The sequence below is a fragment of the Sander lucioperca genome, chromosome 23, assembly GCF_008315115.2.
Source record: "Sander lucioperca isolate FBNREF2018 chromosome 23, SLUC_FBN_1.2, whole genome shotgun sequence".
Lineage (NCBI taxonomy): Eukaryota > Metazoa > Chordata > Actinopteri > Perciformes > Percidae > Sander > Sander lucioperca.
The window spans coordinates 19,131,172-19,149,504 of NC_050195.1; the positions used below are offsets into that span (position 1 = coordinate 19,131,172).

The following is an 18,333-nucleotide window of genomic DNA, read 5'->3' on the forward strand; positions in this document are numbered from 1 at the left end:
TAAAGTCACAAAGGCAACAGAAAAACCATGTATATGATATTTTTTCAGTAAGACATGGCTGTTTTCCTGCAATGCAGAGGTAGAAAAAGCAGTAGCTGTATAAACATGAAGATACAGTGGCTTTTTGAATGTTCAACTTATTGCATGTTTGCATGAAACACTTGCATTAAGACATCAATCTTTAAATGATGCATTATTCACATAAATTACATCAAACTATCACAAATAATTTGACTGTGGTTGATGTTTAAAAATTGCTACATTTGTCACAGCACCTTGAGAATTCAGCATTTTCTTATGTACTGAGCACAACATGCTTTAATCGCTAATATGTGCAAAACATCCAAACTCTGAAATGACCTCTCCAACTCTATCAGTTTTCCAGAGATAGCCTCTCAAATGTTTCCAGCTTGAGAGAATTGGAATTCGCCGGCTTCTATCACACTTTCATTACACAAACGCTGCATGTCTCTCCTCACGCCGCCTGGCACTGTGACGATATCTCTCTCTGGGCCATTTTTTGCTTCGTGCATCTAAGCACATACCTGCCAATAATGGTGTTCAAGGTGAAAAGTAATTGGGAGGAAGGCACCAGGATGATCATACTGTTAGTGGAAGACATAAAAAGCATGAATTTCTACTGCCCAAGTCAAAGATAGTAGTTAGTACATGTTATTAGTATTTATACATGTTTTATAGACCAGACAGTGATTAGAGTGGTTTTAAAATGTGTCTTCTTCATGCCAGTCAACCTAGATGATCCAGGATGTCTTCACTTGTTTAGCTCTCATATCAGCCAGTTACACCAAGGTGTCCTCTGACATTGACTGCGGTAGGAAATGCTGAGGTGGTTACAGCTACAGTAAGTGCTGAGATAAGGAACAACAGGAGCCCTTTCTCTGGAGTTTCTACTCAACACCGCCACTCCTTAGCACACCCATTTACAAAGACTCTGAATTATAGGTCTGCTCATTTTGTATTGTTAGTTTCCTAAAAAAAAAACATTAGCCAGGTGAGAGAACGGTTGTGCTCCACAGCTGAAAAAGGATCAGTTTGGCTGGGTTTCCGTTGGTCTCATTTGTCCTTTCTGAAAAGCTCTAATGTATTTTATTGCCTTCTAAGAGCTCTGCTGCCCATTAGTGCTTACTCAGTCTCCTCAGGTTCTAGCAGTCACAAGGACAATGCTAATGGAAAATGAATTCAGGGCAATTTGCTAAACATTTCCATAATTATGAACTCATTAATATTTTTAGCCATGCTGACAGCACGGCTCTATGGATGAAAATGTCTGTCGGGCTACACTGAAATATCTCAACAACTAGAGCTGCAACAGTTTCAATTGATGCTGGTTAGCCTTTCACTTGTGAGGATTTTATTTTTGTCTTTCTTATAAATATCTTTGGGTTTTATACTTTTGGTCAGACAAAAGAATTTGAAATTGTCACCTTGGGCAATAGGATATTTTCCCTATGAATTGATTGATCCGATAAATACTTGATACAGTACATTAATCATCGTTAAGACAAAGACAATAATCATTGGTCGCAGCACTATCAACAAACTATTGGATGGACTAAAATTAAGTTTTGTGCAGACGTTGATGGTGCCCACAGGATGAACCCTACTGACTTTGTTGATCCTCTGAATTTTTCTCTAGCACCCCCAACAGGTTACATTTCCAATTAGTTTTTTTGGTTTATTATATGATATTTACATCAGCCTTGGCTGTTTAGCTTTACATAATTAGCAATTGACAGCATGCTTACACGCTAAATTAACCTGGTGAACATGGTTAGCATTATACCTGCTAAACATCAACGTGTTAGCATTTAGCTCAAAGCACCATTGTGCCAAAGTACAGCCTCACAGGGCAGCTAGCATGACTGGATACTCTTATTGCACTTTCAACTGCAGTGCCACACAAATGGCAAAACAAAGCAGACATGAAGACGTATTACTAAATATGTGTTTTTCGCTGTCCTGTCTTTCAACAACCCACTTTGACCCAGTATAGACTCTGTTAAACTTTTGTAAATGTACTGCTCGCAGGAATCCAGATAAAACTCCAGAGCTCCTCCAGGGGCCTGAGCAGACCTGTCTCCGCTAGCATCCCGCTGCTTATTTAGCTGCCATGCTGTTGATTTTTTATTGTGTCTCCATCTCTGCTCAGTCGCATGCCCCCTGCTAACCTACTAACACCCCAGACTAACAGCCTGCCGCATTGTTTGGGCTTCCAGCTGACCAAGAGATGGCTCTTGGACTCTTCAGCTCTGACAGATAAACACAAGAAAAAGCCTTTCTGAGATTAGATTTAGGATTATATAGCGAGAATGGCATAATGTCATTGTCTCTGCCAAGTTGTTTTTCTCTGAAAAGTAGGGCTCCTGAGTTGCTACGTGTAAGGCTGACTGACAGTAAACTCTGAGAGCTATCATGAATAACACTATTCAACACCAAAAGGCATTATGAAAACAGTTTTCAGTCGGATTATGGGCAATGCAGGTAATCTATTGTTTTGTTTAATGTGAAACTATGTCGAGAGATGTTTCAGCACACCAAATGATCCATACTTTGTTCTTCTTTGAATTCCCAGTTAAGGAGTGCACATAATGGCTACACTGACTTACAGACCCACACATTCACAGTGACTGCCCACACACACATTGGACAGGTTTGATTACCACCATGTTATTCTGTGTGCTGGAAATCAATGAGGCAGGGAGCCAGGGGAGAGGCTGGTTGGCTGACAAGCTCGGCGGTGGCTATAGCTGCTAATTAAAGCCAGGGAGGAGCCGGGGTGTTAGGGGGCATAGAAGAAGAAATCCAGCCTTGTGAATAGATCTGGGATGAACCTGCTATAAATCTGTGTGAGACAAGATGTGAGGACATCCTTGCGGTTTATTTCATAATCACTTCATTAGTTTTCCCCTGCTGATCAGTGTTTCACTGCTGGGACTAAGAACAGTTTCTCTTTGTATTTTGTTCTTCTATTCTTATTCAATGTGCTCTTCTAGCTGACAAATTGCAGATGAAAATTATCTTGTTTTTTGTATTGGGATAACATTTTGGATCCATAGATGAAAACGAATATTCCCAATAGGTTACAGGACGTTTTCATCATCTTCAAAAGAACTCTCAAAACACCTGCCGGGTCGACCCTGAATAGATAGAATCTGATATGAATCTGACGAAGGTTTAAAGACGAGACGATTTCTTCTAAGGCTCGCTGAAGGACAGACTTAATATGTAGTCACTATACAGTCTCTTCAGTTTGCATTGCCACGACTGAAGGCTACAGAAGTTCTTTTATCAGCATCTATAGGTTTGTTTCGTCCTATCAGGAACAACTGCTGCTAACCTTGGTTTGGGATTAACTCTTTAACTTGTACTTGCAGGAGAGAAGAGCTGCTCATGAATACCTAAAGACCACAGACCACAGAATGATCATGCTTGAACATGAACCTTGAATTTGCTCTCAAAGTGAAGGAAATGTTCTCGTAATTTTCTAGGACAGAAAAAAAAACCTCCTCTGAAAATGAATGTGAACGTATATATTTTCAAACATACAGTACATAGCTGACGGGGATTTGCGGTGTCACTGTTTTAAGTTTTGAAATCAAATGTCTGTCTTTTTCAATGTGATCAATTTGGGTTACAAGTAGGCTATGTCAATTTTAAGGCATATTAGTACATGTAAGAGAGTAGGGTATTGATGATTGATGAGTGCCCCCTGCTGCTCAACAACAGAACTGCAGCAGAAGGAGGAAAACATAATTTTGGTGTATGCTTTCATCTAAAGTATCTCTGCATTTAAGACACTGTATAATAAGAAAAAACATGTATCTGTATCTCTGTATAAAAACCTGTAACATGCTATTTTGTTTCTTTTGTTTTTCAGTGCTGCCTGCAGACAGTGCTGTAGACAGGAAGCCAGGTACACACCCTTTGCACACTGGTCTGATCCTCGGCATCCTCCTGGTGATGCTTGTCATGGTTGGCGGCGTGCTGGTCACCGTGTACATCTACCATCACCCGACCTCTGCAGCAAGCCTCTTCCTCATTGAGGTGAGTCGAGACCAGTCTTGTATAAAGTACTTGGAAGCAATACTTGAGTAAAAGTACAAGTATGTTATCAGAAAACGACTTTGGTAGAAGTTAAAGTCCCCTTTTAGAATATTACTTGAGTAAAAGTCTTAAAGTATCTGACATTTACTGTACTTAAGTATTAAAAGTAATTTTCTGATATTATATGTACTTAATTTTTAGAAGTAAAAGTAAAGAAAAACCTTGATTATGATCTTTATTGTGGCTTCCTAATAGTAAAGCGTAATATTCAGGGTTTCCACGCCCTCTTAAATTCATCAACAAACAGAGTAAAACAGAATTTTATTTTTTTGTTAGGAAGAATCTTTGACTCCAATCTCAAAAGCATTTATTGCAAGTAATGAGTAACAGAGACGCTTAGGGGAAATGTAGTTAAGTAAAAGTATACATGTTATTTAGGCACAGTAGTGGAGTAAAAGTGAAAGTTTCCAGAAATATAAATAACAAAATAAAGTACAGATACATGAAAATTCAAAAAAAGTACAGTAACGTAAAGTAAGTAATTGTACTTCGTTACCTTAGAACACTGGTGGAGACGATACCATCTGGTGTTAAGAGGAGTTTGATTCCAAAATGAAATTGTTCATTAAAGGTGCAGTAGGTAAGCCTTATAAAACTAACTTTCTGTCATATTTGCTGAAACTGACCCTATGTTCGAGTAGAACTACATGAAGCAGGTAATTAAAAAAAATCCAGCTCCTCTGGCACCACCTACAGCCTGTAGTGTGATTTGCAAAAGTCCACCACTCCCTGTTCAGATGCACCAATCAGGGCCAGGGGGGGTGTCTAACTGCGTGTCAATCACTGCTCATGCACACGCATTCATTCTCCCTTGTGGGGGTAGGGGCTTAGGAGACTGTTTTGGGCTTTAGTGGAAAGGGGGGATCTTGGCTAAGAAGTGGCTAAGTCCTGGATCTTCACAATCCTACCTACGGCACCTAAAAGAGTGAAAGTTTAATCTTGACCTTGGAAACACTAGTTAACAAAATAATTTCAAAACAAGGTCCATTTAGTAGCTGTTCTGGAGCTTTCAAGATTGACAGCTCATACTTGACCTATTGCTTCAGAGGCCAAGTTTTAAACTTTTAAGCCAATGTGTACGAGACGTCCTTGAAATGCCCTGAAAAATGCTGCTAAGGAAGACTGACCAAAAAGCTCCAGAGCAGCTAGTTAAATGGACCTTGTGGTGAAATTTCTTTGGAAAACTTATTAGCTCATATTCTTAAAAATTACATAAACAAAAATATTTGAACAATTTATGGACAAGTAGGATGAGGATACTGTAGGTAGTAAGCTTGTGCTTCAGTAAAAAAGATGGATCCTCTATGTGTTTTATATATTGAATGATGAATTATGCAATCATATCTTCCCAAATTTGAGGCATTTTGGAAGTTAAATCCACAATAATCTGTTCCTTTGCTGGGAAAAAGATATTCACTGTTTTTCTTTGACTACCTTTATCACTACAACAACATTTATGATTTATATTCAGGATTTTAATTATCCCTTGCCAGTATGGAGTTTTATTTAGCAATGCATACAAACAAATTAGTTCTGAAAAGACACATTTTTTTCAAACCTTCAAACATTCTGGCGTAATAGCAAGAAACGATATCTGTACAAAAACCAGACACCATTCAGTGCTCGGTCCATTTTCCTTCAACTCCTTACTCATAAATGTGCATAGGATTTTCAGAGGGGAATGATGAAACTTGGTGCACACAGTCTTTCTTAATACATGAATGTTAATTCTGGGAGCATGAGTAGGTGCTGTTTGGAGAGTGTAGCACAGCGAGAACAAAACAACTTCTTAATCATGCTCATGTTCAAAGTTGTTCTCATTGTCAATATTACAAGGTCATTATCAGTCACAGGAATCTACAGGCACTTTAGCCATAGATGAATACTCATTTGGTCTGGACCCATACAGGGATGACTAAATGAATAATAAGGAGTCGATTTCCTGGGTAGGAAAAAAGAAACAAAAACAAAAGATATCTGCTTTACAAAAGTATTCTTATTTATTTAATTTTTTTTAAGTTGTTGTCTGATCAGTGAAGATTCACTTTGGTTAAACTGCTCACATCTCAGGCGTGTCAAGACATCTCAGAATTATCATTCAAGATTTTATAACGTGAGAAAACACGTTATTGAGGTGTGTGTGTGTGTGTGTGTGTGTGTGTGTGTGTGTGTGTGTGTGTGTGTGTGTGTGTGTTAATGTGTGGCATTTCTATTTTTGCTAAACACTCGACACCTCAACTTGGCAGAGAAATCTGAAATCACTCCTTTCACTCCTTTCCAGTCATTCACTACTCCCTATGTAATTAGACGCTCAATAATTTACTCTATAATGAGCAGAAATTTGAGATTTCGGACAGTTATCACTGGCAGGTTTAGAGTCGCACAGCTGTAATTTGTGGGGCATTGCATTGTAGGACTGCTAGCAGAAAGAAGGGTGCATGCCATGGACACTACTTTTTTTGTTCCATTTTGGGAATTTTTCACAGCACTATATAAAGCATAAAGTACACACTCAGACACTATAAAATGGCGGGGGACAAATATAATGCACTATATAGTAGACTTAAAGCAACACCAAAGATTCTTTTGTACCTTAAAATAATGTTTCCAAAATCATTTCAGTGGTTCATCAACTCGTAACAGGGTGAACGGCACTTCTGCATTCGCTTTGCGGCCCTCTACCGGCTATAACTGCACTATGCAAGTTTGCCAGCTCAGGTAGCGGATCTGTAGTTCAAATGACAGCTGTAATGGACAATTCTGCTGTCTCCTAAGATCACAGACATAGATCAACCTCAGCCCTAACCTTTTACCTTGATGACACTGATCTTTATCTAAACGCTGTCCTCACACATGTCCTGTCCTGTCCACCCTCACAGAGACGTCCAAGTAGGTGGCCAGCCATGAAGTTTCGCCGGGGGTCAGGTCACCCTGCCTACGCAGAGGTGGAGCCAGTGGGCCAGGAGAAGGAGGGCTTCATCGAGTCCGAGCAGTGCTGAGGGAGGAGGGGGTGTCTGCATCCCCACGGCCCCCCTCCTGTGACGGGCCTCCCCCCTCCTGCTCTACAGGGACTTCTCACCAGGAACCCTCCAGGATCTGCTTATCAGTATACACAATGACTCGTTAAGACTGCAGAATTTGCCGGTTGAGCACTAGATGAGACTGGATACAGCAGCCGACGATAAGAGCAAATAAGAAAGCCCTTCAAACTGATCCCAGACAAACCCATTGTTCAGCTCCTGTTGGCAAAGAAATTACCTACTGGGGACAGAGGGAGGGAACAGCATTGATGTCATCGACTCAGTCAGCATTGGTTATGTTTTGCCATGGAGGGATTGAACAGCCTGACTGCCTAGACTGGATACTGGTGTAGTTGAAGGGGGAGCAGGGTGAATTACACAATATATATTTTCAGAAACAATACAGAGTATGTGAACAGAGATTTCCACTTTATTGTCGGTGGGGTTATACTATATAGGCCTTGATATATCCATCAGGTTTTTACTTATTTTCCTTTTTCTTTCAGTATGTTGTTTTCACAGGGGTTGGCACATTTAGTATCTGTACAGATCGTCGGTATTGCTTTTCAATACCATAGCAGGCTTAATTGACTTTTCCACTGCCTGCTCTAAACAGAGAGGCTGCAGCTGTGCGATATGACGTGAGCTGAAAGCCTGTCTCTGCAATTGATTGCAGCTCGGAGAAAAGCTCAAAATTATAGCAGCGCTGTTAAATTAGTTTGTGATGTTTGACGGGTTTAATTTTCTAAAAAAAAAGTGTAAGATGTTTTTTGTTCACTGAGAATATCTGTGGGGTTTTTTTAATGGGTGATGGGCACACGCTATCTTAATCATTTGATTGGTTCTTTGAATGATTTCTCACTTAATGGATATACTTTTACTGTATGTATTTTGTTTTGTTTTTATTTTTGCAGTTTTTTCATTACTGCTGTGCCATTTTTGTCCCCAACTAGAGTTTGCACAATTTTTTTTCTCATTTGACATGTGGTACTAATGCAAAATTACAAGACAGGCGCTTGTGAGTGTGTATGCTGAATATATTTTCTAAAGTGTAAGTGATTCTGTGTGTGTGTGTGTGTGTGTGTGTGTGTGTGTGTGTGTGTGTGTGTGTGTGTGTGTGAAAATGCAAAAGAGAGCAGTTTACATTAGTGATTGGATAGCCACCTGCTTTATGGGTGCATATGTTTGAGCTGGCTCTGCACAGGTGATTCTTATTGATTTGAATCTGAGGTATCTGGATAAAGTTTGTGTGAGCCAGAAAACAAACTGGTATGGTTGGAGTTTTCCTTAATTTTTACAGTTTAGTTTCCTTTTTCCAGTATGTTGCCAGCATAACCATAGACTAGTCTGTTCATGTTATCGGCTCATTCCTGTCAACACATTAATGTATATACCAAGGCCAAAACATTTGCAGATTCAGGTAACTCATGGCAAACATTTTAGTATAGCAGAAAAAAAAAAGTATTATTATTTTATTTTTTATGAGTGGCCTTTTTTTCTCTACTTTTTTACGTAAATGTGAATACTGTTCCAATCATTACTGTCACCAATCAATACACAAGGCTTCTGACTGAACACATTCAAACATTCACTTTTAAAAATATAATCTCAAGACAAAATCATGTTTTTACACCAATGATTGTATACTCATTTTAGATCAGTATCCTGGAATTCTACTGAAAGATTAAATGTGCAATATTATACCCATTCAGTTTGACACTGTAAATAGCCTACATAAAAATAACAATCATCTGGATATATTTTAATTCACACCTTGTCGTCACCACATTGAGACCAAAGACTAATCAGAGTTATATCAGAGCCCGTGTACGTAAAGCCGTTCCACTCCCTATTCAGCCCCATTGTACCGAATTTGGTTGCAGTTCCACCAGAGTTCCACTGGAGGTGATCGCGGTCCAGTGCAAAATGAATGGGACTCTATGGAGCTAGACGGCTAAATTTGTCTCTTTCGCCTGATTGTTGTTGAGAAATCTCAGATTTGATTGTAGTTTTTGCAAGTTCAACATGGATTATCCTTTCGATTTCTTACAGGTTGAGTCGTTGTTGCCCATAACACGCTAGCATTCTGCTAATGAATGCTGATTGGTCAGTGAAGGGCTGATTACGATCGGAGATCCCGCTTGACAGCATCCGAAGCAGAACCAGAATGCCAGAGTGAATATTGCGGCGTGGTCTTTAAAACATTAGCAAACCTCTTTCTAGCACGTGTATTGACAGGAAGAGCCTAACCTGTCAGCTGTGTTGTCGATGCCTCGAGAGAAAAAAGGAAGCGACTCAGAGCTTGCTGTAAAGCAGTATCTCTGGCCGTATATGTGTATGACGTCATTGACATTTTAAAAGTCTTTTTAGAGCAAAAAAGCCACTTTAAAAAAATCTAACACCCAGCAGTGTGTATTTTCTTATCCTCCCCTTTCGAATGCAACATTCAAATTACTAGACAAAAAATTATATCCTGAGAAAAGTGGATTTTGAGGGCTATAGCCCATTCATTCTGCACTGGCCTGTGAGCGCCCCCTATATGGAACTCTGGTGGAACTGCAACTAGTTCAGAAGCCGGAAGTAACGAGAGAGTGGAACTTCTTCCCTTATTAGAAATTCTTTGGTTATATTTTCAAGTATTTACCTCAACCTCCCACAGCCTAAGCAGCTATACCACAATCCACAACATAGAGAGTCGAAGTCACACCCCTTCCGGTGGAACTTATGCCGGGACCTTAATTTGGAAAAAATATGAACGGTACAAATATGATGTTCGTCAATTTAAAAGAAAATTTTTCAACCTAAGAAAGTCTCAGTTAGCCGTAGGTTTGTCATATGACCACTTAGTTTTGTGTGAAACCGCTCACTGAACTAGCTACATCTCTCGTCTTACACAATTTACGTCACCTAGCTTGATGCTCAACTTGCTCACTAGCTAGCTAGCTTAGCTCTGTTCCATAACACATGTAACGTTATCTTACCTGATGTGTTTTCTCCAGTTAAGTGTTTTCAGCAGATAAGCAAAAGAACAAGCAAGATCCGCTGCTTATTTGAGTAAAGTTACATCCCCAGTACGATACACACAGACATCGTAGCTTCAGAGAGACATCATCCATGCAACATTGAAGTGTGTAGTCTTTCTAATTAGGTATAATTTTCACAGTCTTATACTTCAACATTTTAACAATAAACTGAGACTTTCTTCGGTTGAAAAAATTATCTTTTAAATTGACGAACATCATATTTGTAATCCATGGCTCAATTCAAACGGGATCAAAAAATAATTATTATCTCTCCATTGACTCTCTTTCATATTTTTTCGAAAGACAGTTACCATTGGCCGGAAGTAGAAGGGCGTGTGGTGTTTTACACAGGGTTAAAGTTATAAAGTTAAAAGAGGGTTTTACATCTGTGTCATATAAAAACTGCTCTAAACCCCTCCTCCTAACAACGATTGTTCAATCGTAGCTTAGGAAACGTAACTAGAAATTGAAGCCTGTAGAGCTTTGGATTTCTCCACACATGTTCAAGCGGTGTTACATGGGATAAAAAAGAGAGATACGCAACATTTAAATAGTTTAGATTATGTAAATTCTTTATATACTTTGCCGATTTTAAACCAGCTCTGTGTCATGACAATGTGTGTGCAGATTTAACGGCTTCCCTCCGGCACTAGTTTTTTTCACAATGCGGAGTGATGCCGGTGGTATTATATGAACCAATCAGATTGCTTGATTTGAGCTTCCCGTTTAGTCAGCTAGCTAGCTAACTAACGTTAATTGACCTAGCTAGCTAGCTAGCTAGCTACATTAGTTAGTTGTGTTGTAATACATCCATGGTTGTGTTACACGTTGAGTGTAAAAGCACCGTTCACCACTAACATTGAGTGTTTTTATGATTTTGAAAATACTGACAGGACAGCGGTAAGTGTTTTTACAATTCTGGGGTTTTCAAACATTGGGTAACGTTACTGTATGCTAATACAGATGTGTCTGCCTTCGAAATCATATGTAACGTTAGCCGTCATGTGCAACTTAAGCTCCCTTTTACAAAATGTGTGTTTTAAAATAAGTCAGTTGGAACAAAGTTTTCAACCCACTCATGGATCCAACGTTAGCCTATTTAGCTACCTAGCTAGCTAGCTAGCTCGCTAGCTAACGTTACAGCTGATCAAATCTGTCAGGCAAAATCGATGGTCCTCTGCCAGAAATGAGAAGTCCGATTTCGTCTACCACTATGTGAAATTATAGACCTATTGTTTCAAATTTTAAACTTACTAAGAATTTCGATGCTAAATGTTATCATATATTTAAAACGGCATGTGAAGTTTGAGAAGGAAAACTTAACGAGCGTAGCAACAGTAACTAAGGGGGGCGGAGCTTAGCTAACATCGCTCATCTTCATCCTACTCTCACCTACACATAGCCTGGTTAACGCCAGACCCTTCTCAGGTCTCAAATTTGCCGGAAGTTCGTCAGGGTTTACCCAGGCTAACCTACACACATGCACAGAAGAGTCATGTACAATACAGCGAACTAAGGACTCACTGGCTGTTTTAGACCTTCACACAGACCTTTCTCTTTACGATCAGATGCGGTCAGATATTGGTGTCGACCAGAGAGAAACGTTAGGCCTACAAACTATCGATATAAAAAAAACCTCTTTTATGGTTCCTCATAACTCCTTTCCACATCAGTTTTTAACGAGTGAACAGGAGAGAACCGAGGATTACTTTTAACAGGACAAGGGGCTTTTTTTTCATGCACAGATATTCCGATTAAATATTCAGTTTTTCGATATTGTTAAAATTGATCCATGCGGAGAAATGCTCTTTGCAAGTGCTTGGAACATCTGCTTGTTTTACACTGCCACCTGAAACTGCAAGTGTTTTTTTTTTTTTTATGAAAATGCAGTAATAGAAAGTGGCCGACGGTCGGATTTGTTTGTGTTAAACGCGTCTACACAAAAGCCGAAACACTTTGATAATAGAAACCGCAAAACAGAAGTCTTCACTTGCTTCACTGGACTTGACTTATCACTTTCACTCCCACTTTCTTAACAATGTTATTTTAGATGACGAAAAGCAGCATAGTAGTGTTGTTGAGATCGGTTACTGCTTTTGCTCTGGTCAATGAGTCGGATTGAAAGATGTTAAGTCACACAGATTCTGCGACGATTGCCAGAGCTCAATATAAAGAAACAAGAACTGTGACCTTGTTTTATCTTATCATGACACACAATAAGGCTCAAAATCACACAGTATCATAGCTGTCTGTAATTTCTGTAACTACTGTTGTTTTGATTACATTTGAAATAAACAATGTTGTAAAAAACAATTCTATTGAATATTGCTATTTAACCCCGTTGCTGTGTATGTTTTTTTTATTTTAAACATACATTTGACTATTTAGTAAGTAGTATGTATAGGACAGAGCGAGCAAATTTAATATCCACTACTTCATTGTTCATTAATCAGTATTTGTGTATGCATTCACAGCATACATACAGCAGAGAAACAATGAGCAGCTAGGAAACTGACTTATGCATTATTGTGGTATAAATGCCACCGTAATTCATTTAAAAATGCATGCCAAAAAATATCTTGAAATAGATTAATTTGGAGGAAAGCCAGTTTTTTACTGTCAAAGATCATTCAAGTCAATCACTTGACTTTGAAATCTTCCCACATCAGCATGCAGCCAGGTTCAGTTTAAAGAGAATAGTTTTATACTTTATATCATCTATATCGGCCCTAAAAGAGAGCATGATCGTAAAAAATGCTGTCTGGTTTGTGTGAAATCCTTGGGTCGGGTAGATAGTGGACTTCCCAGCAGATTGAGGAGATAAAGCTCTACAGCAGTACAGAGAGAAAGCTGAGTAAACAAGACAGCAAAGTGGAGCAAAAATGGAGGAATGAGACAGGAGGGAAATAGTATTAAGCAGTAGCACTAAGGCCAAAAAGAGAATTAAACTTCTATAATTTTTGGTACTAGAGGATAGAGACAGGAAGTAATGAAGTGTGCTACATAAGTGCTGCACATTTTAGCCTATAGACAGTAATAAGTGGGTGGTTATCGTTGGGACACCCAACTATTACATTCCCCATAATTAAGTTAATCTTAATTAATTAATCTATTGTAGGCATAGGCAAGGTCATATCAGTGCTGTGATTCATTCTGCTGCTGTTGTAAACATTTCCCATCATCTCTGTGAACTAATGTTTTACTGCCATCTAGTGGTCAAACTATGGAATATAACTGCTGTCCATAAAGGAAGTAAACAAGGGGGATGGCTACATGGTGAGGTTTAATCATGATGTATGGGTTTAATGCATCATGTTTCAGTCATGTCTTGCATGAATCCTTTATTCTAAATTATTACATTATTAAACACAACTAATACTTTGTGACAGCAGTTTATTCTCTTTACACAACAAGAGACTACCTGTGTCTCCTCATATGATGGCTATTTATTAGTTTACTATAGTTTTAAGCTTTAGAGCGGATACAATTAGTCGAGTAATCAATTAGCCGGCAACTATGCCAAATATTGCATGGTTCCGGTTTCGCAAATGTGAGGATTAACTGCTTTTATTGGTCATATATGATGACTGGTAAGATAAAACCAATTTGAAGACATCAAAACAGGCTCAGACAAATGATTTTCTTTCCCCAATTTTTCTTTGACATTTCATAGACTAATGATTAAAAGATGAATCATTAATGAGGGAAATAGGTATGTATGTTGCAGCCATAGTAAGATTTATAGCTGTTTCTTCTATTTAAGCCAAAAGTTTAAAGGCTTGCAGTTACAGCCCAGGTATTTAAAATTACATCATATACATCATTCAACAAATTCAAGAAGCACATTTTAGTGATAGGTCAATTATTCAAAGAACAGGCCCCAGAGTTAGATCAAAATATACATTTATTTTAACCTAATAGAAGAACAATACAGTGCATTTCTAACAAGCAAATCTACTGTAAAGTGTGGGCCAATGAGACAGGTTGCAGGCCTACAGAGGATACAGCAAACTGATTTCTTAAGGAGTAACTTGATTCACATGTCGGACTCTGAAAGTAACTCAATAGCCATTACAAATACTGTCTGCTACAAAGACGGGTTATATTAGGTTGCATGCCAAACAGCAGTTTTTATACACGCCTGCTAAATCCTAACCTTATTTTGCGACTCTTGCAATCAATGTGTTCAAGACTTTTTCTCTTTTAATAAATATTTTTCATTAAATAATTCTGCTGTTTTCTGACTGGTGCATTAGTTGTTTCATGTTGCTTTGAAAACACATCAGAGTGCTGATTTTTAGACTTCTTATCATTTGACCAAATACAGTATGACCCACATCTGTACCAGTGTTAAAGTACTTTTTCATGATGTGTTTTTGTCAACCCCCTGAATAAAAAAAATAAAAAAAATATCAGTAACAGTGAATCCTTTAGGCACTAGGGTACAATCAGTAGTCTACAGCAGACCTGTCTCATAGTTTAGTACTAAATTTCAATAAACATGTCTGTATTTGCCCACACCGGATGAAATAGTCATAGTGCATATCTGAGTTTACAGCATTGGGTTTGCTCTTTACTCTCTGAGTATAAACACATTCATGAAATTACTGTCAGCTTCTTTAAAGAATCATTACTATCTACAGCATTCATACGATAAAAGGCTTTGAGTCAGTTGATTTAAATCCTTTCTATCAGGGCCTTGCTGGTTTTCTATTCAACCATCTTGGTGATTGCATTCACCAGATGTCCTAGTGGAAAAAAGCGAGAATGAAAACCAGCACATTTGGATCCTGAGCGTCAAGAGTGAGAACAGTTATGTCACATTTACAAGATTGAAGGCAGTCATTTTACAACTAGGGTCCTTGAAACTCGCAGCCAATCTAGCAATGTTACTAGTACCTGATTCACACCTACATTTCACCAGATTACCTAAAGATAAATGAGCAGTATTCCCAAGTAAAAGAATAGACAGTTATATTGGTAACCATGTGTATATGTGAACTGATCTGCAGTAGAGGGATGTGTTCAGGGCAAGGATTCACTACTGTGGTCACCTGTTAATGCTTTGTGCAGCTAGGCCAGTCCTATAATGGCCCCATTAACACAGACACACAACCATAGTTAACTACAGTATGTAACCATTGTTACTGTACATTTCCTTTAACTGGGACATGGTTGGTGGTGTAACACTACCTGATTCATCTGAGGGCCTATAACAGTTAGCCTCATGGAAGATTTGAGGGTCTGTCCATTGTCCAGAGCAGCTGACACTATCCAATAATAGTACACCATAACAAACAAAGTCAAATGTCAAAAAATTGTGAAATTTACCCATTACAGCATCCCTCTGTACATCTCTTACAGTGATATAAACGTGAAAGATCAAATTAAGGGAAAACAAAATCACTGCTTTAAGGCAACACAAAAAAATCAATAACTGCCAAAGTGCTTTATAAGCATTTACAGTTTGGTCACAACAAATGGGAATTATTTATAAAAAAAAAAATCTCCTTAACAGTCACCGACAGAATATTATAGTAACAATTTAGTAGTGCAGTTCTGCCGTCGGTATCCGCCAAGACTAAGGAGTGTACATATTGGGTTTAAAAATGACAGCCATACGTGTAACAGCCTGTGCTTCCTTCTTTTTGATTAAATGAAAACCCTACCATCACACAACCCTCAAGATACTATTAAAAAGACCTAAGAATATCTTCCGAACTAAAGAACAAAATATTGATACATGTTAAAACGGGAGTATTAATCTTTGGACAGCAAGAAAAAAGCGTGTTAATGTGGCAAAGGCCTCTCATATCATCACTTTCATATCATCACAGTGAGAATCATAAAGAACGCACACGAACAAAGACGCAGTAAGATGTCTGATTTAAAAAAATAAATAAATCACACTAATTTGTACATTGGTGAAATTTCAGTTACTCTTTTTTTTCTTATCAAATAAACAGCTTTGCCATCAGCACAGTAAGGCAGATGCTCGGTTAGTTGTGGTTTGGAGGTTCCATCAGCCAAGAGTGTCTTGTTAATCTAGAATCAAACATGGTGCATTATTATTAGGGCTCCATTTTACATTAATACAAGCTTAATTCAGATGGATTTAGCTAAACTACTGTGATATCACTATTATTATAGTGGTGTTAGAGGTTCGTGGCATTTCATTAACAGAAAGAAACTCATAACATTCTAAGACTTCAGTTTGACTTTCTTGTGAGCCAAAATAAGTGCATCACTCACTGGAAAGCGGCTCCACCTCCATGACTTTGGACAAACCCAGTCCAGAGTTCTGTTTGGGCCGTGCCCCCAGCTCCCGCCCCTCTCTGGCTGGATTCTGGTTCTCATCCAGTGGTTTCTTCTCCTTCTCCACCTCCTCTGGGTTGTAGTAGCCCCCCTCCTCTGCCACCATCTTTTCCACTTTCTCTAGCAAGCGGCCCACCTGGGGATGCTCCCCGAATATGCAGTTATTAATAACAAAGTATCTTCGCTTACACTTTTCGAGCACCCACTGCAGCTCCTTACCCTCCCTGCGAATGTACCTCTCAATTGAAATGGTACGCAACACCTCTGCCCAGGTGAAAACCACAATCGTGTGCTTCCACACACGTTCACCAAAGAGGCTCACGTGTTCCTCGATGCGAGCACGATCCACCTCTGTGAACATGCCCACAGGGATGACGAGCAGGAAGACGTGTGGGCCTGGAGGGCAAAGAGATGCTCCCCTCACTAACTCCTGTTTATAGGAGGGTGGTGTATCCTGGGCGGAGAACCAGCCTGGAGTGTCCACCACGGTCACCTGCCGCCCTAGCACCTCTGTCTGTCTCTTCACACAGAACTCGGCTGCTCGCTCCAAGCGAAACTCCTCTCGGCCTATGATGGTGTTTCCAGTCAGGCTCTTCCCTGGCCACCTCCAGCCCAGCACCACTAGACGAACCTCAGGCAGGCAGTTAGCCGCAGCAGCTGCTGCCTTTTTGGCCTCCTCTTCTGATCCGGAGGCATCTCTGGCTGTGGTCATTAAATTGATATGTTTCAGTATTGGGATAGGTTGCTATAAAGTCTTAACAAGAGTTTATATACTAACTGAATATTTTTATTTTCAATTAATCTTCTGGATATTTTCTCAATTATTCGTTTGGTCTGTAACATGTCAGAAAGTAATGAACAATACATTATTTTCCAAAGCCCAAGTTGACATATTCAAATAGCTTGTCAAATCAACAGTCCTAAACCCAAATATACTTTCTTTACTATTATAGAGGACTCATAATTCACATTTAAAAAAGGTATCATTTCAATGTATGCTTAAAAATTGTCTTCAACTAATCGATTAATTGACAAATAGTTAAGTTAAACCCGATGTAATATATTATGGCTACCATATAAAACTCAAAAAACATTTTCTTAATGTTAACTAAATCTATATATTTTCTAAATTATACTCTTCTGATATCCCCTTAATTTGTATTGGTAACATTACTTTGGATGTCATTTTACCCAACTTTTATCCATCACGTAAGCGGGCAGTGCTAATGATATACGGTAAGAACGGTACGAGAACTTAGCTAGCTTCCCAATCAATTAACAATGACGTCTTGCTAAAATCATACGAGAATATAGGCACAAGAGACTTAGCTAGTTAATAACAGTGTAACGTTAAGTTAATAAGAACACAAAAGTACGTGAAATAGTTAATTAATTTCTCTGTCATGACATACGTGTTCAAATAGACATAGACAGTATGAAACGTGTCACATTCCGGTTTAGGTGGTAATGTTTAGCCTGCAAACAGTTTGCTAACTTCGCGCTAATTTTAATAGCCACGGGAACTTCCCATGTTTGACAACTCGTAAATTAACTACAGTTATAGATAATAAAGTTGCTGGCTTACCTTCCGTGTGAAGTGGTCTACTCGCTTCCATACTCTGTCTGAATCCTAATTGAGGGTTTATTCAGGTATTATTTGTCTTTGGGCGGCTAGTTCGCCGGACAAGCACTTCCTCCTACTTCCTAACAGAACAGAAGCAGTAATGTAAATACGTTGCTTCCGGTCACATCTTTCAAAACAAAGCATGACAAAAAACAGGATATAAGATAACGACAGAAAATGGCATTTTAGAATGTAATATAGATAAACATAAAGTGAACAAAATTGC

At 38.8% G+C, this 18,333-nt stretch overlaps 2 protein-coding genes across 4 annotated transcripts in view; one reads left to right on the forward strand and one right to left on the reverse strand.

Moving 5' to 3' along the window:
- Positions 1-8,852, forward strand: part of plxdc2 (plexin domain containing 2) — a 95,774-nt gene extending 86,922 nt beyond the window's left edge. Inside the window, exons 13-14 of the mRNA XM_031292987.2 lie at positions 3,899-4,065; positions 7,005-8,852. Of these exons, the coding sequence (XP_031148847.1) occupies positions 3,899-4,065; positions 7,005-7,124 (287 nt within the window). The 3' untranslated portion in view covers positions 7,125-8,852. The remainder of the gene's footprint in view (positions 1-3,898; positions 4,066-7,004) is intronic.
- Positions 8,853-14,054: 5,202 nt separating this feature from the next.
- Positions 14,055-18,236, reverse strand: LOC116045354 (GTPase IMAP family member 9). 3 transcript variants are annotated; one of them, XR_004896449.1, is made up of 3 exons: positions 18,069-18,236; positions 15,298-17,185; positions 14,055-15,222 (listed from the first exon to the last, which is right to left on the reverse strand). XR_004896449.1 is itself a non-coding variant. In XM_031292990.2 (3 exons), the coding sequence occupies exons 1-3, from the start codon at positions 18,097-18,099 to the stop codon at positions 16,209-16,211; spliced, it is 801 nt and encodes a 266-aa protein (XP_031148850.1). In that variant the 5' UTR covers positions 18,100-18,236; the 3' UTR covers positions 14,055-16,208. The 3 variants fall into 3 exon arrangements, 2 of the variants coding, with proteins under 2 accessions (XP_031148850.1, XP_031148849.1); XM_031292990.2 differs by having other exon boundaries at positions 14,055-16,213; positions 16,421-17,185; XM_031292989.2 differs by having other exon boundaries at positions 14,055-17,185.
- Positions 18,237-18,333: the final 97 nt, after the last annotated feature.

What these genes read in the sequence shown, in the direction of transcription:
- LOC116045354 (XM_031292989.2), bottom strand. Translation starts at nt 18,099, where the DNA reads ATGGAAGCGAGTAGACCACTTCACACGGAAG. An exon ending in TAGACCACTTCACACGGAAG is followed by an intron (nt 17,186 to 18,068) that starts GTAAGCCAGCAA and finishes TAATGACCACAG; the next exon opens with CCAGAGATGCCTCCGGATCA.